At 35.9% G+C, this 23,674-nt stretch overlaps 1 protein-coding gene across 1 annotated transcript in view; it reads left to right on the forward strand.

Annotated features, from left to right (window-relative positions):
• The window catches only part of ASCC3 (activating signal cointegrator 1 complex subunit 3), a 336,284-nt gene that overhangs the window by 307,626 nt on the left and 4,984 nt on the right, over positions 1-23,674 (forward strand). The window contains exons 37-39 of the mRNA XM_032338961.1: positions 2,217-2,441; positions 19,853-20,004; positions 21,893-22,040. Coding sequence (XP_032194852.1) covers positions 2,217-2,441; positions 19,853-20,004; positions 21,893-22,040 — 525 coding nt within the window. The remainder of the gene's footprint in view (positions 1-2,216; positions 2,442-19,852; positions 20,005-21,892; positions 22,041-23,674) is intronic.

Below are 23,674 nucleotides of genomic sequence, written 5' to 3' on the forward strand. Positions count from 1 at the left end.
TATCCCTTCATTTGTTGATGGACGTTTAGGTTTTTTCCTTTTTTTTTTTTTTGTTTGTTTGTTTGTTTTGCTATATAAGTAAAGCTGCTGTGAACTACTGTGTATGGTTTTTGTATGAACATATGCTCTTTTTTCTCTTAGGTAAATCACTAGGAACATGGTAGTTATATGTTTAAATTTTAAGAAAATATGAAACTGTTTACCTAAGCAATTTAAACATTTTAAATTCCTGCCAACTGTGTAGGAAAAGTTTCAATTTTTCTTCATTCTTGCTAGTACTTGATATGTTAGTCATTTAAATTTTGGCCATTCTAATTTTTATTTTCCTGATAACTAATAATATTTCATATAGATATATACATAAATAGATACATAAAGTATCTATTAAAATCTTTCCTGTTTTTCACTGGAATGTTTGCATTCCCACTGAGGTTTGAGAGTTGATACATTCTGTATATAAGGCCTATATTAGATCTGTGCTTTGCAGATGTTTTCAGTCTATGGCCTATGTTTTAATTTTCTTAATGTCTTTTTTTTTAAGAACAGATATTTTTAATTTGATGCTCAATCTATCATTTTTTTTTAAAGATCATGCTTTAAGTTATCCTATCAAAGAAATACGTTCCTAACCCTAGGTAGCAGAATTGTCCTCCTGCTTTTCTTCTGGAAGTTTTATAGGTTTAGATTTTATATTTACGTCTATCATACATTTTGAGTGAACTTTTTATATACAGTATCATTTGCTTTATTTTTGGGGGGTTTTGTATGTAGATTCCCAATGATTCCACTACCATTTCTTGAAAAGATACTCTTTCTCCACTGCTCTGTCTTTCACACTTTGTCAAAAATTTGTTGTCCATATAGGTATGTATTTATTTCTGGATCTATTCCATAGAGAACACTTTTTCTTATTAGATAAGCTTTATAATTAAAGTCTTGAAATCAAGTCTTGTTAACTCCCACTTTGTTACTTTTAAAGTTCTTAAAGTTATCCTAGGTCCTTTACATTTCCGTATTATTTTTTTTTCGGACAGAGAGACAGAGAGGTCACAAGTAGGCAGAGAGGCAGGCAGAGAGAGAGGGGAAGCAGGCTCCCTGCTGAGCAGAGAGCCCGATGCTGGGCTCGATCCCAGGACCCTGGGATCATGACCTGAGCTGAAGGCAGAGGCTTTAACCCACTAAGCCATCCAGGCACCCCTCCATATGAATTTTAGAATCAGTTATCTTATGATTAGAATCATTATTTTCTTCTGTTAGCTATGACTCCCGATATTGGCCTGTGTCTCCAGTCTTTAGGGGCAGTAGTTTGCCCCATGTCCTCTCTTCTTTTTTGGCTCCAGAAAGAGTTGTTGAACTTTCAGTTTGTTCAGCTTTTTACTTGTTGTTAGGATAGAATGGTGACTTCCAGGCTCCTTACATGTGGTACTGGAAACTCGATTTCAAATCATTTTATTTTAATCTAACTTACTACAATAAATTTTAAGTTAAGGATTCTTCTCTTCATCCTTTTCTCACCTCACCGGTCTTACCTCCACCTCCCTGCCTCAGCCCTGCCGTCTCCTTCCATTCATCCTATAGCTCTTAAATGTCATTGTTTCCAAGAAATTTTCCCCAACTCTTTAAAATAAGTACGTCCCCAAACCCAATGTCCCTTCAGCACTCTGTACTTACCTTATAATAAGATTCACTGTACTTTGCAGAACTGTCTGTCCCTGAGGAACTCTCAGTTTCTGGTTCATTGCCGTGGTCCCGGTGTTAAACATATTGTATGATGCCCAGCAGGTCCTCTGTTATTTTTGTGGATTGTAAAAATAAGAAGAGCATTCATGCATTTCAGATATATTGCACATTACTAGCTTGTGCTTACATATTTTTTTCCATTTTATTTTATTGCATTTCTTTTCAGTGTTCCGGCGTTCATTGTTTATGCACCACACCCAGTGCTCCATGCAATACGTGCCCTCCTTAACAGCCACCACTGGGCTCACCCATCCCCCACTCCCCTCTCCTCCAAAATCCTCAGCTTGTGCTTACATATTAATAATAGTATTGAATAAAGCAAAGTTCTAAGAGGGCATGATTAGTTACCTTATGGTTTTTCTAAACTACGTTTTAAATGTCAGTAGTTCAGCTGAGAACTATGTTAATTATACCTTTGATCCAACATTATTTTATATATATATATATATATATATATATGTTTGTGTGTTTTCCAGGATGCAGAAGAATACACAGATTTGCCTGTAAGACATAATGAAGATCATATGAATAGTGAACTGGCAAAATGTCTTCCCTTTGAATCAAATCCTCATTCATTTGATAGCCCTCACACCAAAGCACATCTCCTACTACAAGCACATCTCAGCAGAACCATGCTGCCCTGCCCAGACTACGACACGGACACCAAAACAGTCTTGGACCAAGCGCTCAGAGTATGTCAGGTATGAAAGTCTAAGAGCTATATTTTCTCCCATTGTTTTTGCTTTTCTCCCCACCCCCGTATTAGGATAAAATATACTTGCATTTAAAATATTTTATCACTGCATTGTTGAGAAAAATCTGATGAATCAAATCAAGAACTTTCAAAGGAAAAGGCAAATATAAATGCAGTAAGATTACAATTTCAGCTATCCATTAGGTGAAAATTGAAGATAAAATTCAATGCCAGCTACTTTTCTAAGTTCTGAGTATATAGCAGTGAACAAGCAAAAGACTGCCTGCTCCGTCCAAAGAAACAAAATCTTGCTGGATGGAACTAGAGGGTATTATGCTGAGCAAAATAAGTCACTCAGAGAAAGACAGTTATCATACGATCTCTCCGATAGGAGGAATTTGAGAGGCAAGGCGGGGGTCGTGGGGGTAGGGAGGGAAAAATGAAACAAGATGGGATCGGGATGAAGACAAACCGTAAGAGACTCTTAATCTCAGGAAACAAACTGGGGGTTGCTGCAGGGGGGGAGGGGAGGGATAGGGTGGCTGGTGATGGGCTGGAGGGTGGGATATGTGCTATGGCGGGTGCTGTGAGATGCGTAAGCCTGACGAATCACAGACCTGTACCCCTGGGACAAATAATACATTATATGTCAAAATTAAAAAAAAAAAAAAAAAAAAAGACTGCCTGCTTTTATGGGCTTTCACTTGAGATGGAAAAGACAATTAAAAATATAAGTCAGAGGGATAACTGTGATGGGGTTTTTTTTTTTAAGTAATAAAGTATAATAAAGGAAATGGAGAGAAAGATGGAAAGTATTGTTCTGTGCTACTTTAAATGTGTTCCAGGACTGTCTTGCTTATAAGGTAACATTAAAGAAAGAATTGAGGGGCGCCTGGGTGGCTCAGTGGGTTAAAGCCTCTGCCTTTAGCTCAGGTCATGATCTCAGGGTCCTGGGATCCATCCCCGCATCGAGCTCTCTGCTCAGCAGGGAGCCTGCTTTCCCCTCTCTCTCTCTGCCTGCCTTTCTGCCTACTTAGATCTCTGTCTGTCAAATAAATAAATAAAATCTTTTTAAAAAAGAAAGAAAGAAAGAAAGAATTGAAAGAAGAGAGTGAGCCCTAGGATTATCCGAGGGAGTATACTCCAAAAACTAGGAAAGCTGGTTCCAAGTCTCTCATGCAGGAAGTTACTTGGTGTCATCGAAGAAAAATAAAGGAGACCATTGTAAAGAAGATGGACAGGGGCACTAGAAATGAAGTCAAAAAGAAGTGGATGTAGAGATTATTTTCTCAGAGAAAATGGGGTCAGGTCAAGGGAGGGAGTTTGTAAACCACTAAGGATTTTGGATTTTACTCTGAGACGGAAGCTGCTAGAGCAGTGATTCTGTTGGTTATATCTATGAATATTTACCATGTTAATTAAAACTGAAAAAGTCTCAAATATTTATTGTGTTATTTAAAACTAATAATAACGGACCCATTGTATGTTAATTGAAGTAACATGATTTTTCAGGAAAAGTGACTATTTTCCGAGACAATAAAGAAAATTAATGAAAAGTATAGAATTATTTTACATTTTTGCAAATATCTTTAATATCTAGCTTAATAGAAGTCAGCAAGATTCATATATCTCCTTTTGCAATCAGTCTGTTACAGTATGATGTGTTATGATAAAAAGTATGAAGTATATGAAAAAAAGCCAGCCTCACAAGGACATGTAGTTTGAAAAGGGAAGAGTATTTTTATAGCCTTTTCGGGTAATTGTGGATGTTCTTTTTTGACACTACATGGAAATGACATGCGGTTTTTCTTGAAGATTAGTTGCAGTATGGAATCTGAAACCCTATCAATGAAACTTTTCATACCTTGAATGCTTTAGGGCTAGGCATGAAGTGATGGTGGCTGGACCATGTTGATAAGTGTGAGACTGGTTAGCATTGGCTGGTTTCCTGTATTTAGTTATTTATTTATTTATTTATTTTCAGAATTAACAGAATCTGCTAATGAATTGGAAAAGTGTTTTTAGGGAAAGTGAGGAGCGAGAGAAGTTTCCAGGGCTAGTCTCCTGAGCAAATGGAGGGACTAAGAGGTGATGGGGAGAGGAGCAGTGTTGGGGAAGCGCTCCCAAGGGAGTGAGATAATGAGAGATTGAATTTTTCTGCATTCTACCTTTATTTGACATTTGGGTAATGAGAAACAATTTTAAAATTTTCCCAAAAACTTAGGGTGTTTTTAAGGTAGAGAAAATAGATCTGGGTCTATGGAGGTACATTATGGCATCATTTAAAAATTAAAGACTTATAAAAAACCTAAGTATCTTTCCATTTATAGAATGCTGTAAAGTTTACAATTTCATTTGTAAATTCTGCATGTATATAAAACATCTGTATCTATATGTACAAATATATCTAGAGAGAAGATGCTGAATAGTATCCACCAAAAGGTGAACAGTAACCATCTCTCTAGCAGGATTGTGGGTGGTTTTTAATTTCTTCTTTATGCTTTTCTAAAGTGTTTAAATCTTTTAAAATTAGCTTCTAACATTTTTATTATCATAAAAAATTAAATTATACCATTTAAAAGATAGGAATATTTCATAAAATAGAGTAAGTACAAACTTACAGAAATTAAGGAGGTAAAGCTATACTAAACACAGATATTTTTTGACATCCTTTTGTAACCAACACGTGGTTTTCCTCTCTAGGAAGACATGGACACACATACCCCACAATTTCTTGGTCCATTCAATTATGAGTGGACATTTGGGTGGCTTCCATGTCTTGCTATTGTAAATAATGGTGCTATAAACATAGGAGTACATGTATCCTTTGAATTAGTGTTTTTGTATTCTTTGGGTAAATACTCAGTAGTGTGATTGCTGGATTATAGGGCAGTTCTATTTTTAACATTTTGAGGAACCTCCATACTGTTTTCCACAGTGGCTCCATCAGTTTGCATTCCCACGTCAATGGTACAGAAGGGTTACTTTTTCTCCACAACTTCACCAACATCTGTTGTTCCTTGTGTTTTTGATTTTAGCCATTCTAAAGGTGTAAGGTGGTATTGCATTGTAGTTTTTATTTGAATTTTCATGATGATAAGTGATGATGAGCATCTTTTTATGTGTTTCTTGGCCATTTCATTTTTATTTTGAAAAAATGTCTCTGTGTCTTCTGTGCATTTTAATTGGATTATTTGTTTTGGGGGTATTGGTTTATATAAGTTCTTTATATATTTTGGATACTAATCCTTTATCACATATGTCACTTGTAAATATCTTCTCTCATTCTATAGATTGCCTTTTAGATTTATTGATTATTTCCTTCACTGTACAGAAGCTTTTTACTTTTATACAGTAAAATTTTTTTTTTACTTTTTTACTTTTATAAGTTTATTTTTGCTTTTGCTTTTCTTTGCCTCGGGGAACCTATCTAGAAAAAAGTTACTATGGTCAATGTCAGAGAAGTTATTGGCTGTGCAGGAATTTTATGGTTTCAGGTTTTACATTTAGGTCTTTAATCCATTTTGAATTTATTTGTGTGTATGGTGTAAGAAAGTGGTCAAGTTTCATTTCTTCGCATATTGCTCTCAATGTTCCCCAGCACCATTTGTTGAAGTTAGTGTCTTTTGCCCATTGGAAAATATTTCCTGCTCTATGGAAAAAACCACCATTGAATTTAGTAGTCATTTCTCTCCTTAGTCCCTTGACTTTCATGATCTTGGCCCTTTTCAAGAGTACTGACCAGTTTTTTTATAGAACTGTCTCTCAATTTGGGTTTCCCTAATGTTTCTTCATAATTAGATTGAATGTGTATATATAGTATACATTACTATATATAGTAGTTAATTACTCCACTGTAGGTACTTCTTTGCCTTTTCTTTTACAATTAATGCCTATTTTTTGCAGAGATGCTTTGAGATTTGAGATTATGCAAATATCCTGTTTCTTATCCTACTTTCCCACATTATTTTCTGCTCCATTGGTGAATTTTGTCTGGAGCAGTTATTGCTATTCTGATTTTCTGTTTCCACTTTTCCTGGAATTCTGGAAGGAAAAACTTGTTCTTCCCCATTTATTTATTTTATTCACATATTTATTTATATAAGTATAGACTCATGAGTGTTTGTTTTATTCTATTGGATAAAATCCTTTGCTGTCATTTATTTTCCTGCACAGATGGTCTCAGCATCACCGACTGGGGCCTCTCACACTGGCTTTATACCCCTTTGACATACCCATATTATTATTTTAACATCACCTTGCAATCTTCTGTCTTGTACCTTTCCCTGCCCTAGCCCTGGAATCAGCAATGTTTCCAAAGAGCCCTGGTTCTTTTTATTAGAGAATAGTTTAGAGAACTCATCTGCTGGCTTGTTGACTCCATCACTCCTTGGGTATCTTTACCTCTTAGGCCTACTCACTGGACAAAGCTAGGAAATGTAAGTGTGCATAGACAGACATCTATACCATTTGCATATCTACTTATCTCAGTGCATATGTATATCTGTGTGTGAAAACATTTGTATTACAAAACCGTGAGTTCATTTCTAATACCACCCACTCCAGTACCAAAAAGTTCATTTCACTCTTTTTAACTTTATAACTCCTTTCTCTACCTGTGAAAAACCTGGCTCTCATTAATCAAAACATATTTACCATTTCCTCAATCATAGTATATTCCTGATGTCATTTTAGAGTCACTAACCCTTTTTCCTACAAAACCAAATTTACTAGCTAGAGTACTACAGTAGTTTGTTTTGTTCTTTTTTGTCCGTGGAAGCTCAAAAAGCTCTTTTCCTTTGTACATTTATACATATACCTACTTGCTCTCTCACTTTTTTCTTTTGCAGTTTTATCATTATTTCATAAATGTCTTAACCTAATAATTTATAACATTAAATATTTTTAACACTAAATGTTTTTTTCAACATAATTTCTAATGGCTGCATAGTTTATTTAATGACTCCCCTATAGTCAGACATTATGGTGGAAATTTCTGTGTTATAAATTTTTATTTATGATCATCTTAAATGTTGAGTTGACTTTTTACCAGAAGCCACCTGGTCAAAAGTTTTGTTGTAAAGAGATGGCAACCAGCTTTGTATCCTAAATCCTTTCATTCCTGCAATTTGTAAGACTGTGATAAAAATAAACAAGCCAGGAAGACAAAAGAATATTAGGGTTGCCAATGGAAATTTTAGGGAGAAAATCAAGAGCTGATAAAATTTTCTTGGCTGATTGAGTTTTATAATTGTACCCTATTTTTCTCATTTGATAATGTGGATATTGTTGGCCTTAAAAAAGTATTGGTTCAAGCCGTTTGCCAAGCTGCAGCCCTGCTGGCTGATTGAAAATTATACTACTGCCCTCATGGGACATGAGCCTGACCTTGTGTCTATGTGTGGGACTCAGTACCACCATCTCTTGCCATAAATCCAACTCCGCTCTTGTTTTAGTATAAGGTGCTAGGCAGTCGCTTAAAGTAAAAGGGTCTGAGTAAAAATAACACCTTACAAGAACAGGGCATTAGTTACTGTTTATAAATTAAACAACGATTTGAGGACTCAAGGAAATAGGTTTTTTCCTTGCCTTATCATACTCATTTACTCTAAAGCTTTTTTATGCCCCTTATTTTATAGAAACATACCATTTATATGAGCCATCATTTAGATTATGAAAACACTGTAGCCTTGACTACCCATGTCCTACGGAATCTTTCACAGAAAAAAGGCATAGTTGTGTAACCCTTTCCCTGCTTGAAGTCAGAATATACTCTCCTTTCTTTTGTACCCATTTGAAATTATATACCAAGATCATTTGAGTCATTGTTTTTAGTTTGAGATATTTTTGTAATGTTTCCTTTTAATATGTCACTGTTACTAGAATTTCCATTTCCATCCTACTGAACAAAAATACAGGTAAAAATTACTGTGCATATCTCAGTTTTTTAAATCTGCTTTAAAAATTCTAATTTGTAAATTGAGTAATTACAGAATTGATTGTTCTTGCCATTCACCTTTGAAACCCTCTTCTTGATTGTGTTAACTGTAATACGTATCTGTAAAACGTTTTAAGTGAAATGACATACTTTCTGTGCTAGATGTACCAAAGGAAAACTTAAATTTTTTTTAGCTTTTATGAGAATATTACAAATAAGTATCAAAAATGAAACTGGCTTGCCTAAATTTTCCAACGTTGACAGCAAAGCCAGACCTGCTGTTGTCTGGTGTTTTGATTATAGCTTTCTGCTGCTTTTTAAACAAGAGACAAAGAAATTGATGCTCAGAGAAGTTAAATAACTTTGTTAAGGGTGATTTGCCAAGGCAGTCCATACTGAAACCATTGGAATTACCAGGATTTTAAATCCTACTCTATTATCTCTGATCTTTTCTGAGAAGGGCTGTAAGTCTTTACATTAAAATCATCTTCATTTTTACTTAAAACTAAAATCTTTAAAATCATCTTCCTTTAAATGAAAATTATCTAAATACAGTAGTGAGCCAGATAGCATAAGTGTATAGTCACTCCCACTACCTTCTGTTCGGTATTTATAGCAAAACTTCCCAGTAACTGAATGCTTTCAGGTGTTTCATGGAAAAAGGAAAATCAAGGCTGGAGGAGCTGACTCAGTGAGCTGAGAACCAGAGGGCTGTGCGCTTCAATGTGCGCTTCTGTGGTCAGGTTGCTGGGTTATCTAGGAAAGCTTCTTTAAGATGTGGTAGAAGATGGACTTGTCGGCTAATGCTGCTGCAGCCTAAATTTAATAGATCAAAATATTTCTTTTTAATATTTATTTTAAAAGACTTTAGCATCAGTGCCTTTAAAGACTATAAGATGATTCTGTTATCTCGTGAAAGAACACACACACACACACACACACACACACACACAGACATGTGACGGCAGGTTGATTAGAAAGGGATCTGGAGACCTTTGCTTCCAAATTTAAATTGGAATTTATGTATGTAAATATCATATTTGACCAGAATTATTTGGAGAATTGTACACTATCCCCGCACCCCACAACAAAAAATCACTATATCATGATGGCCCATAAGACAGACCGTCATTAGCAATGATAGTGCTGAACGGTTTTTGAGAACTTCTCTTTGTACCAGGCTCTGTTCTACTTTCTTGGCATTACATTTGTTATACTAGCCTAATGAAGTAGTATAATTATCCTCATTTTACAGATGAACACTAAGTAATTTGCCCAAGATCACATCCAAAAGAAAGAGTTTTCAGCATAAGTTGGGTATATGTAATAAAGGTATATCCCACCAGGTTCCCTTTGTCCTATAAGGATGAATTTAAAAATTGTACTCATGGTCTAGTCAGAATTTGTTTTAAAATATGAGAACTTCACAGGAATTTCCACATTTTTTTAAACCAAGAAGTCCCACTAGACCATGAATAATATTTTTAATTCATCACTCCCTTTTAATATATAATCAAATCACCTCCTCCTTATTTATTCTTGTTCCCTTCAACAATCTATAGTTACTTTAACCAGTTTCTAAGAACAACCTGTTAATATGCTTGATATTTGTAATAGCTTTATTATATTACACTACACTACACACTACAGTGTGTAGTAGATAGGCTGTTCGCCTTTTTTATATCAACTGCTTATGCTCTTTCTCAAGGTTTTTATATTATTTTAGATACACAAGTGAATTAACCATTTACTTCCTCACATTCTCCCCTAAAACTTCAAAAATTGAAAATAATGGAGGAAAGACCAGATTGCTGCTACAATTGCCAAGGGAAAGAGAAATGCCAGCATAATTACAAAACAATCCTGTAATGTAGTATAGGTGTACTAGAGCAACCTATACATAGATTTACTATTAAAACACACGTACACATATTTTATGTTTCTCTTTCATTCTTCAAAGTTTGCCTACACTGCTTCGGTTAGGCTCTTGGCATCTTTCACTGGTGAATCACCATCACCTAACGGGGTTCCCATGAAGGCAGTCTTTGTCCATCACACCGATTTTTTTTAAAAAACTTCAAAACTTCTAGCAGCATTAGGCAATCTCAGCAATTCCTTGCCCCAAGATACAGAGCTACCAGCACCCCAAAAGATAGCAGACATCTCCTCTTTACTATTGAGGAAGAGTGTAAAGTTCTGTATTTTGTATATTCTGCATACCAAGCAAGGCACGTGTTTATATAGATTGAATTCTTATTCTGTTGTCCTAATGGAAATAGGGAAAGGTAAACCAGGGGACCTACTTTGGTAATAATCTAGGTGATTCAGTGCCTAAAAGCTGTGTTCTGGCAGGTAAGTTTCCATGGTTTTGTAAATTCTTGCATCTAACTTAAATATAAGAACTGCCATTTCACATTATTTTCCTTATTGCCCAGGTCTTTGGAACTACTGTTTTCAGCCTTTCTTCCCTTGCACACAGGGAAACAATATGTAGCTCTTATGCCCCTCAAATTAATGTTAGCACGCTTTGTGTTCTTTTGGGTCTTTTTAGTACCAAAGCAGGGAGAACTTTTTTTCCAATTGTGATATAATTGACATACAGTATTTTATTAGTTTCAGATGTACAAAACAGATATTTGACATTCGTATAAATTGCAGAATGATCACCACAATAGTCTAGTTACCATCTAACATGTTCTAATAGGCTTTATCTATTGTCATAAATAGTGTTGGTCAAAAATAAAGGGTAGGAAGTATATGAATTGAGTAGGTATTTATACTTCTCTTCAGTCAGAGAACCTTGGTAAATTTGCAAAAACTAAATTCTAGAAGTTTACTGGTGAAACTGTTGTTTAGCCCAAATTTCAAACAATAATTTGACGTCTTTGTAAACCATGTCTGATAAAGTGTGTTACATTTCAAATAATCTGTGTCATATTTTTCCTGTAACCCACAGCTATTCTGAAAACACATTGCATTTTCAATCTATGTTTAAGAGACTTGAACTGATAAACTTAAGATACGTATGTACGCCCCTGTCGGAGTTAAGAACAAAAGAATAGGATAAGAGAGAAGGTGATGCAATGATATGAATATTTTTTCATTGACTTAATTTTTTTTCAAGGGAGAAGTACTATGGGTCTGGCTGGGTCTGTATTTCCATTTGTAGTAGATTAAAAAGCATAGAAATATTTGATGATGCCAGTAGATAAAACTGCCATGGAGCAAGACTAATGTAACCTTTGAGGAGTATTTACCTATGGGTGCACTAAGCACATGCTCAGTGGCTCGTCAATGTATTGAAGAATGTCAGTGTCAATTAAGTGAACAAGTTTTAGAATCGTAGAGTCAAATACAGTTAGCAGAGAAAATAGGCCAGTATTGCTCTGATTAACAAAAGAAGTACTTGGTCACATCCTTAACCCAATACTTAAGAAATGTTCTGATGTAGCAAATGGTAGATAAAATCTTCCATATATTCTTAGAATCCTTTCACACTTTTAAATGCTTATAATTAGACCAAATGAAAAGATTAAGTGGACAATACAGCACAATAGACTTCAGATCATTTTGATAAAAAGATGGGTGGATTATAAGTAAATAATTTCTAGGCTTCCAAAATTGGATTATATGTATTTAGCAATCTGTAATCTAAAGAAGTTAAAAAAAATAATTAATTGCTGTAACTCAAGTCTTTAAAGGATCCTAAAATGAAAATTACACTATAGAGTTTTAAATATTGGATATGTTTCAAGGAATATTAATACTATGAGCATGTATTTGGAGGATTTCACATCATCCAAAGTAGGCTGGAACCTTATCAATAACTATTTATAATCTCACTGACAAAGATGAGTTGGACATAATTCTTGGCATGTAGTACATTTCAATATATCATGGTGAATGGAATGCATAAATATTTCATTTTTTCTTTCTAGTTCTTTATTAGGAGAGGATTAAAAGGGAGATTTATTATGTGTGGATTCTCACAGTGTTTTTGAGATTATCTGCCAAATCTGTATTGTCTACCAACAAATGTAGTCTGTTTATTATAAACATGAGTGTGACCTTATCAAATTCATAGAGACAGGGAAGTCTAATTCAGGCTGCTTTCCTGGCAAAACTACCAGGAGCTCAGATCTTGCCATGGAAGCCTCATGAAGTTTTGTTAATGGATGACTATTTAAAAGCAAATAATTCTAAATGAACTTAATCCTGAATGACTATTTTTCCAAGTGCAGAGATCCACACTATGGTGCAGAATTACCATCCAGTTGAATCACTGTATTGTACATCTGAAACTAATATAACACCATATGTTAGCCATCAAAATGTTAGAATCAAAATAAAAACTTAATAAATATAAAATCATTATCCAGTTGGTAGTTATTTTTTCATGTATCAAAGATACATTTTAATTCCTCAGTAGAATGCGGGAAACAACACTTAAAACAAGGTACCATTCCCCCCTCCCCAAGAAGCAACACAGAGCTGATGCGTGTAGTATTTCCAAAACTAACACAAATGTGTGTGGATTTTGAGGTCTTAAACAACTTTACTTATTCTTGTGGATTTATAGGCAATCTCCCCTCAAGGACTGTAATATAATTTGGAAGGCTGTTTCCCCCTGGGTGACTCTACCTGAAAGCTTTTGTATGACAATTTGGTGATGGTTTATTGATGATGTGATGCTATTATGAAGGATCCTTCTACCCCCAGCTCCTCTCCTCATACCCACATAACAACCCTTTTCCCGGTTGGGGCTATAGGAAATGAGTAATGCTTAACCCATTTGTGTGATCAACTCACTTAAGCAGCTACTGTGAAATGTTAATCACAACTTTAATTTGTACTGCATTAGCATTTTGATTAACTTGTAGGCTTGCTAGCACACTTGAAGCGCTTTTACTCATAGTTACAGCTCGGAAATGACTTTTTGATTAATTAAGTTTGTTAGACAGCAGCTGAGCTTCCTGAATGCTAACCTTCTGGGGGTAAAAGTTCAGGAGAAAGTTACAGTGAACAACTGTTGCTATTGAAAAAGAGTCTTATAAATGTACTTATAGCATTTTAATTATTGACAAAATACTGTATCATTACTTGCAACTGACCTGAACCTTTAAAGGAGTATGCCTTTCTGTCAAGAAAGCTGTTTTTTTTGTTTTTTTTTTTCCAGGTTTTCCCATCATTGTAAAACTTCTGGGAGCCCTTGAACCACATAGTGCATTTTCTAGCAGATGTCTAACAACAAATGTTTTAACAAGCTGCTTTGGATGAATTTCCATAGTTTTTTTTTTTTTTAATAACCTTTATATTTTAGAACAGTTTTAGATTTACAGAAAAGTTGCAAAGATAGTTCAGAGAGGGCCTACTCCTCCCACAGGCAGTTTTCCTGTAATATAGCTTCTTACATTAATAAGGTACATTGTCCATGATCAATGTACCAATATTGATACATTATTATTAACAAAAGTCCATACTTAGAATTCTTCAGTGTAATGTCCTTTTCCTTTTCTAGGATCCCATTCAAGGTACCACCTCACGTTTAGTTGTCATGTCCTTAGACTCCTCTTGGCTGTGAGTTTCACAGACTTTGTTGCTGACGATTTTTCCATAGTATTTTGCAATTCTCATGACATTCTATAAGTAGTCACTTGACTTCTATAAATTAATGAAAATCCTTTTCTCTCACTCTAGACTAAATAAATCTTTCTCTTAAACTCTGTCAGTTTATCATCTTTATGTTATCTAATTTTAACACAAGTAGCAACATTATCTAGCCATTTCAGCCTTTGTCATAATCTTATTTTCATGTGGTTGCTGCAGTGTCTGCGCTACCACTAGGTACACAAGGATGACTAGCAGGAGATGTGAGGAAAAAGAGAAAAAGTTCCTTAAAGAGAGGAAAGGATAAAGGGAGGGAAGAAGGAGGGAATAAGTCAGAACACTAAGGGTGGAGGAGCTGGCGGTCATCTGTCTCGCACCATATGTACATTCTACAGCCCCAAAGCCTTGATGACACCAAGGACTAATTCACAGACTTTTCAAATAAATGCAGAGATTTTTAAATAATAGGCCTTAGAGCTTCATCATATAATCTTCCTCTCAATAACTCCTAATGTATATTGAATGATAGTTTTTCTTTTGCTGGTCAGCAATTCTGTTTCCTTCCAATGAAGTTGACTTTAATTCAGTCACAGTACTCAAAGTTCCTGTGTTACCCTTGAATTGCTTAAATTCAGAATTCAGTTGGATTCCAAAAGATATGTAATGCCTACCTATAAAATATTAACATGTATTCATTACCAAATGATGGATTCAAATTAATTTCAAAATTTCAAGTTTTTGAGAATTGTATTGTTAAAATTCATACAGAGACAGTAATTGATGAAATGCCTAATTATTTTGTCTGGAATTTGTGTTTTTCTGTTATGTAGGGGAGAAAGGTTAGGTTAAATCCTTCTTGAAATAAGACAGGGTAGGGGTGCCTGGCTGGCTTAGTCAGTAGAGCAAGTGACTTCAAATCTCAGGGTCATGGGTTCAAGCCCCACACTGGGTGTAGAGCCTACTTAAAATTTAAAAAAAAAAAAAAAATTAATTTAAAAAAACAGCCAAAGTCAATGTAAATCATTCAACAGTAATGGAATATGGTGTAATGAACACAGGTAATTAATTGGAAAACCAAGATCAAGTCTTAATTTCATTTTGACTGGTGTGATTACATAGCCACTGAACACCTGGAAGCTTCTATTTTTCCATCTGTGAAAGGAGGATGGTACGGATAACTTTCCTCATACTTGGTATTGTTTTGGATTAAGGGTGAGCTATTTACGAAAGTGTATTATAGTCTGTGCATTCTTACCCAAATATTTTACTCACACCATATATGCATACAGTCTATACAGCTTGACTTTAACATGTAATTCAGTGTTTGGGACTTTTAATAATTGAATGAAATTTTATCTGCCATAATACAGAGAGAGAGATGTTGTCAAGCTTGCATTTTAAGTATAGTATAGTGGCAGAAGACAAGAAAAAATAGACTAGATTTGATAAATATGTTTTTTGCCAAAGTAGTAACACCACCATGAAAATGTGGTTGAATTTAAATGCTAAGACCAAGCCTGATATGCTTAGAGAATTCTTGAAATTGATTCAAAATAAATGTTCAAGACATGAGTTAGATTCAAGTCATAAAGGATGCATTTGGCTCCAAGACTCCTAGAGCTTAAAAAATTTTTCCAGAAAGCAACCATTTTCTAAACACTTAATTTTTTTATTGTTTTAGGAGTGAGGGGTGGCGTTGATTTTTATAGTTGGTGGTGGTGGTTGTTTTACTGTGGCATAAAGCCAAGTACTTCAGAAGTTCTTGAGTTTTTACCTGGACTTCTCACCTGGCTCCCAGCAGCATCTCAGTTAAAATGTGTTAAAAACCAAGCTCATCACCTGCTCTCCTATAAGTAAATGACAGCTCCACAGTTTCTATTAATTATGATAAGGTTTTAATTGTAGCATAACTTGATAAATGAATACAATGCTAGAAATTATATTTCCATCTTATCACAGCTGGAAATGGCAAAGAATTCTCAATCATCAATCAACTGAAGTTCATTTCAACTTAGTAGGGAAAGTTTCATATACACAGTCAGTGCCCATCCATTTTCCCCTATACTTAGAATCATCCTAGTTTTGCCATGCAAGTAGCGTGCCAAGTAGAAAGTGGATGTGAGGTAAAGGGGGATTAAGTATTTGCCTAATGTTAATGCTAAACTGGTTAAGAATCTCCAGAGTTCCATCTCCTCCATGTACTAAAAACTACCTTTGTTGTTGAGCATTAGATCTCTGTAAGAGACTCTAAGGTGATTTGGAGAACTGAGCCATGATCTCCAGCTGCTACCAAAGTCAGCCCCACTCTGGGGAGGAGCAGATACCTTATTAGCCTTTACCTATGAGGAAGATTGCTCTCAAAGTCAGTGAGACACAGGGAATCCATACTGGGCTCAGTCATACAAAGGTATGTCAGTACAGGCTATCAGGACTCTCACATCCATTTGCCCGGACCATCACCTGGCCTTAGCTTCTTTAGGTATGTACCTCTGAACAGTAACACAGGCTTCCCTACTCACACTGAGATCCAAGCCCACATCCTCCAGCTCAGCCTGAGACCCTGGGACTGTCATTAGCTTTTCCTCTGGCTCTCTTGTATTTGGACGCCTGTCCTGATGAACTGTTTTTGTCCATTCCATTCATCTGCTCTGACCTTGCATGCCCTGCCCCTCAAAGCCCTGTACTACTCAGTCCAGAAATCAACACCAAAAGGCCGAAAGGAAGTCTGTTAGAAAGAATGGACTATTTTAGGGTGTTCTTTTCATCATATCACAGGAAAACTTTAAAAATAGAGACCTCTTTGTTAAGATTTACTGTGTTCCAGGCGGTATATTCGATACCTTACATAGTACATTTTCTCACTGTACCCTCATAACACCCCTGCAAGGAGGTATAATAAGGTATAATGCCCCCTTCTGTAAATGAGAAGCCTAGCAGAGTAGGGTTAAGAAGTTTCTCCAGATTCTGGGCGCCTGGGTGGCACAGTGTATTAAAGCCTCTGCCTTCAGCTCAGGTCATGATCCCAGGGTTCTGGGATCGAGCCCTGTGTCAGGCTTTCTGCTCAGTGGCGAGCTTGCTTCCTCCTCTCTCTCTGCCTGCCTCTCTGCCTCCTTGTGATCTGTCAAATAAATAAATAAAATCTTCAAAAAAAGAAAAAAAAAGAAATTTCCCCAGATTCACATAGTAAGTGGGACAAAATTAGGACTGAAATCTATGTTTGTTTGACACTAAAACCTTGGAATTTTTTTCTTTGGCAAGTGTGCAATAACTTAGGCAGAAGGTTGTTATGATCATTGTAATTGGATTTTTACCAACATTTCTCAGACAACAGATATTACCTTGAGTGCACTGGGCTTGAGTTAACAGAATATTTCTAGATTCCTGCCATCAAGAAATCTGTAGTTTAAAGAGTACATGTGTAAACAGAGAATCACAATAAGATAACGGTGGCGTGTATCAAGAGCAGCTGACTCATGGGTGAATAATATCTTCAGTCCATCTGGAAGAATCAGGGAGACTCCACAGTAAGAAGTAGACTTTGAGCTAGACAGGAAGGATGAATCGGAATTTCCCAGGTAAACAAGTACAGCAGGATTTGCCAAAAGAGAACGGAAGGAATAGGGTAAATTTGGAGAAACAGCAGTAATGTAGTAATGCTATATTAGGAGTACAGGGAGGGAGGGGCCGGAGTGAAAATCTAGGACCAGCTAGATCACAGACCAGAACTGCTGTGCAGAGAAGTGCTGGCTTTGTCCTCTGCGTGGTGCAAAGCTATTGAAGAAACCTGAGCAGACGAATGGGAGGATCCCTGTCTCCTCTCTGATCATTGGTAACCATATAAAATATGGATTGAAGAAAAATTAGTTGAGAATGAAGATGAAGAGGCAGTTATATTATTCCAGGTGATTGTTGTTGAAGGTCTGCGCTTAAGACTGTGATGGGGGCGGAGGTAGAGAGCAGAGAAAACAGACCCGACTAGGGAATGATTGAGCAGAGAGCAACGTTCATTCACCACATTTGGGTAATTGCAAAGCCTTTTTTCATCCCAGATTCTTGGTCTCTCTACCTGCTTTTCTCAAAATTAAAACAAGAGAAAAAATAGTTTTCAATTCATGACATGGCTTTTCATTTACTTCATGTAAGCAATCACTTTGCATGATTTTTTACGTTTTCACATCTGGATCATACAATGAAAAATTGTGGGGAACGCTCATAAATTTTATGAAATCTTTCAACTTCATCATGAAAACTTCAAAGTTAAAAACATATGGTCTATCCATCCAGCTCTTCTTGTATGTGAGCTTTTGATCTGGAATTTATTTCCAGTCAACTTATAATGTAAAATCACAAGTAAAATCGCCACAGTTACCCCACATTACAACTTCTAACACCATCGTGATACCACATTAGATATGATTATTCATTTCTTTTTTCTTTTCTGTTGCCTTACAGAACTCAAGAGTTGTGACTTATGAACTAATGCTTTTTTTAAAATCATGATCTTTTGTCTCATATACTTCAAAGAAAGGCAAAGCATTTTAATCAGCTCTGTAGAGAAATGGGAAGAATGGAAGTGGATTTTCCCTAGATTGATGAACATGCGCACTCATACATGTATACACATTGATAAGCACACATATAAATACATCTCTTGTACCAGTCTGAGGCTTTATCGTATGTGGTAGACTCACGGGTGCTAAAACCCACTTTGACCATTTTATCACATTAGTCATGAAAGCCAGAAATGTTGATGAATTTCCCTGTAATGTATATAAAAAGACAACAGATAAGTTTAGCCAGACGTTTTTAAACAATTTTACTGTTTGTTAAGTTAGAGGACACAGAATAGGAAATTCAAAATTTAGAAGGAAAATGTGGCTGCCTCTGTCATATTAAGTAGTATAACAAATTAATTTTGCTAGCATAATATGCCTTGACAATGATTTCTAAAAATGTTCTAATAGTTTAATACAACATTTTATAAATATTTTGGCGATGAGTCATTTACCATTTATACTATCATTTTCAGCATTTACTAGGTACATCTCTTTTATCCTATCTTCCTATCTTCATTTCCCTAAAATAAGAGAATACACTTCTCAAACTGTATAAAGTAGCTGCCTCAGATCATGATATTAACTTATGTGTCTTTAAGTCAGCATTCTCCAGAATCTAATTTAATTGAAATAGCTTTGCCTGTGTAAACTTCTCCTTTGTTTAAATAAGATTTCACTGTTTAGTTTTGCCTTAAGCAAATGCAGCCGTTTGTTTGTCCATAAAACATTAGATTAAATGTATAGACTAATATGAATAGCTTCGCATCATTCCACTTGGACCACTGGCAGTTGCCCCATTTGTAAGTATGTAGTGTATTATTTTTATTGAAAACCAGGTCTCTGTTTTCAGCCTGCTTTTGGGAGAAAATAAATTTTTGGCAAGAAAACCTATTGCTTTACCATTATCTATATTAAATTTGGATAAGACTTCCTGAGATTTACTCTTTAGGTGCAGTTTCTAATGCTTTTCATACAGTGAACTATAGAGATATTTGTTCGTAAAGTACACTGAGTCTTTCTCTTTGTTTTATTACTGGTTTCCAGTATAACCTGGCTATATTTGCTACCCTTAGAAAAGCTAAATACTTGGCACTTTATAAGAAGTAATGTGCAACAGATGCTACTGAGAGTTCTGGTTCATTCTTTCCAATCCAACTGTGGTTTACTTTCTGGTTTTCATTTTGATTATAGCAATTTAGAGGTATAATGCTTATTTTGTGTTTGTTTGTTTTCTGTTAAGGTTAACATGAGATCCCCAATGGAGAAAGCAAGTGCCATGGTATTCTTGTAATATGTGGATTTTTTTTTCCCCTGCAGGCAATGCTGGATGTGGCTGCAAACCAGGGCTGGCTGGTGACAGCCCTAAATATCACCAATCTGGTTCAGATGGTGATCCAGGGTCGGTGGTTAAAGGATTCTTCTCTTCTTTCAGTACCAAACATAGAACACCACCATCTTCATGTTTTCAGGTAATAGTTGTAATTTCAATTTAATTGGATTTTTTAATTTCAAAAATAATATTTTCTTTACATGTGTGGTCGCTGGAATTTCATGTTATGTCTAGGATATTGATTCTTTAAGTGAAAATGCCTGTTTCCCAGAGGGAGACAGGGCCCAGTGATCTCAGCTGGAATTTGAACATCTACCACAAGCTGAATCACAATTCATTTTACCCTTCCCTTGTTTTCTGTTTGCAACATTACTTTCATTTCTATGTTAACTGCATTTATTCCTTTACAATATCAGCCTTTATTTTGAAAGAAGTTGTGAAAGTGCCCTGTGATCTAAACCAAAGTAAATGACCAGTTTCTCGTATTGTACCATAGATTTGAGGGATCTGAAATCCCCTGTCAGAGGTAAATTGCACATCTACAAAATGTCCAAAATTGGGTAGTTATACATACTAGCAGCCTGAGATAGAACCTGTACTAAAAAGAAGGGTTTCTGTTATCAGATTACTTAACCTGTAGGTCCTGTGTACATAGCTGCAAATATTTTAGCAGGAAAAAGAACAGTACAGTTTACAGGTGTTTAAATGAAAGTGTTGGTTTCACACTAGTGTTTCACTTCGGTTGAGAGATACTTTGCAGCCAAATGTTGGTTCACAGTCATGTAGACAAACGGAACGGTGCGGCTGTAGGTTGGCATTATGTACCCATTTCCTCCTGTCAGCTGGACTAAGGGTGCGCTCATTTGAGGCATCTAGATACAGATGCCAACCAGAAACTCACACACATGGGGGTCCCCTCAGAAAGTCCCTCAGTTGGACTCAAGTGTACTGGGTTCCAAAGCAGTTATTTCCATGGTGCTTCAGTCCCCACCACGGGATGTCCTAGACACTAAAACGAACATTCAGAGAGTGAGCCACACCAGCGGCAGGTGCATGCGGAGAAAAGTAGACACCGCATGTCTGCAGCTCAGTTTCAGGAACCCTTCCAATATGGTATTAAAAGTTACGGGAGTTGGGTTTCAACAATAAAGTAGGTACATAAGGGTACTATTGTAACACAGCACGCAGATCTGTTATGGAAAGCTGCTTGGAGTCTAGGAGATTTGATCCAGTTCTTTGCTGTCACCCTGAAAAGCACTATATTTATATGATTTCAATTGTATTTTTCTTCTTGCTGTATAAACAGGAAACAGAGAGTAAAATTTAGGTGGACTGTGTTCTTGGGGCTCTGCCACTATTGTGCTATAGAAATTTCAAAGATTCCCAAAATGTGCTTTTAACTGTATGTTCCCAACAACTTAAAATGAAAATTTTATTCAGGTAATTGTGTTAAAGACACTTGCCTGCATCCATTAAAGAGACCTCCCAGGGCTCAAGTTCAGCGCTTGAACCACATAGAAGCACTAGTATACATTAGTGCCTTCCTATAGACACGCACCCCCTCCCTGTAAACCCTGCGTGTTACTGAGCTCACATTTGATTTATGCATCTTATGTCATAATAGCCATACTGCCTTGGGTTGATGTATTAGACAATCTGGCTGATTTTAAAATTTAATGATAATGGCCTTTAAAAAGTTGGAGAATAGTCTTAGTTTTAAAAAACTGTCTTCAGGGGCACCTGGGTGGCTCAGTGGGTTAAAGCCTCTGCCTTCAGCTCAGGTCATGGTCTCAGGGTCCTGGGGTCGAGCCCCGCATCAGGCTGTCAGCTCAGCGGGGAGCCTGCTTCCTCTCTCTCTCTCTGCCTGCCTCTCTGACTACTTGCAATCTCTATCACATAAATAAATGAGATCTTTTTAAAAAAAATAAAAAATAAAAAACTGTCCTCATTAGGTAAACGACCAACATCAGGAATTCTCATTTGCTCTATGAAAGAATTCGTTGGTTAATGCTGGTATTATTTCCCAGGAAATGGAGCCCAGGTATAAAGGGTGGACGTGGTGGGGGCCATGGCGTCATCGATTGCCTTCCGGAACTGATCCATGCCTGTGGAGGGAAAGACCATGTATTCAGCTCCATGATGGAAAATGAACTGCCAGCTGTGAAAATGAAGCAGGTCAGGCCATTGTTTCTGTGTTTCAAAGCTTCCTTATTCTGTCTGGGAAATTACACCAAGAGTTTTCTAACTTAAAGCTTTGGTTTTGGGATCAGACTCACCCGCGTTTAAATTCTGTATGCCATTTACTATGATTATGAACATGGACATATCATACCTGTCTCATGAAGCTTTATGAAAATGAAGCAGGATATTAGTATTTCAGCTGCCTTATGCAGTTCCTAATATAGAACAGAATTTAATAAAAGTATTAAAAATAATTACAATAACAAAAATTAGTAAGCACATTGGCATTATTGGAAGTTGATTCCATATAATGCTATTAAACCAGCTTAGAAAGGCCTACAGTAGCTTGTCTATCACTAACTAGGCTGCATTACCCACTTGGTATAAATTTCAGTTGGTAGACTTTCATGCAGTTCCCTCAGCTACGTTCTTATACCCTCCCCTTTTAATCACTTTATTGTTCCTAGATTCTAAGTAAACTTCTTATTTGTACACCATATGACTTAGATAGAAAGCTAAATCTATGTTGTAAAAGACAACATAGGTCATGTCTCCAAACTGTCCTTGGAAAGGCCAAAAATATGAATGAACAATGCCAGAAATATTTGGCATATATAGACTTTTAAGTCTTAAGCAGTTTTACCCTAAACATGCCAAACATTCAGGATTTATAACGTAATTAACATATTGACTTGCAAATGCAGGTATTAAAGAAACTTCCAAACCATGTCGTTCTTTTTTTTCCTAATGGAACTTAGTTTTGAGTAACTTAGAAATAAGTATTACAGGCATTAAAGTCTGATTGTTCAATTTCTGTTGAACTCAAAATTGGCACAAGAAACAACTTAAATATTCATAATAAATGCCTACCTTTCTAACTAAATTACCATCAAAATTATGAATAAAAACAATATATTTAAACCAAAACAAGACTTCTGTTAGTAACAACAGATTTCTAACCTAACATACACTGATTTCAAGCCAAGTTTTAGATGTGATGAAAAATTAGAACATTGTTATAATTAGTTCAGGGAGAACTCAGAAGTAAACTTACTTAATTTATTTGCATAAATTGCCATTCTGTTATCTTTAAAACCAAATGCAAATTGGCTCAGTCTGATATGATGATGGTTATTTGGCTCAAAAGTGCTTCAATTTGCAGAGCAATCTGGTGTCGGCTCTGCAGTGAGGCGATCCCAGGTAACATACAAATCCTGAATTATTCCAGAAATTAGTATGTTTAAAGCATCAATTTAAGTGCTAATTGCAGTAGTAATGAGAAAAAGCAGTACGACTGTGAGATTTGCATCTTCTACCCCATCAGTATGCCTGGAACGGCTGCTGACTGGCAGAGGATTTGGCTGCTAATTAAATAATTGTATGCATGGCAGTGCTCTTGCCTGATTCAATAGATGAAGATTAATCCTCAGATAAATATGTTTGGCTGGTATTGAAATGTCTTAGCAGTTTCCTTAAAAATAGCTTGTGTTTTTTTATATGTGTGTGTGTGTGTGTGTGTGTGTGTGTATACATACACACACCCAACAAATATATGTGTACACAAGGATGAATAATAATAATATCATGCTACAAAAAAAGATCACATATATATAAAAACCAGATCTGAT

The sequence above is a fragment of the Mustela erminea genome, chromosome 4, assembly GCF_009829155.1.
Source record: "Mustela erminea isolate mMusErm1 chromosome 4, mMusErm1.Pri, whole genome shotgun sequence".
Classification (NCBI taxonomy): domain Eukaryota; kingdom Metazoa; phylum Chordata; class Mammalia; order Carnivora; family Mustelidae; genus Mustela; species Mustela erminea.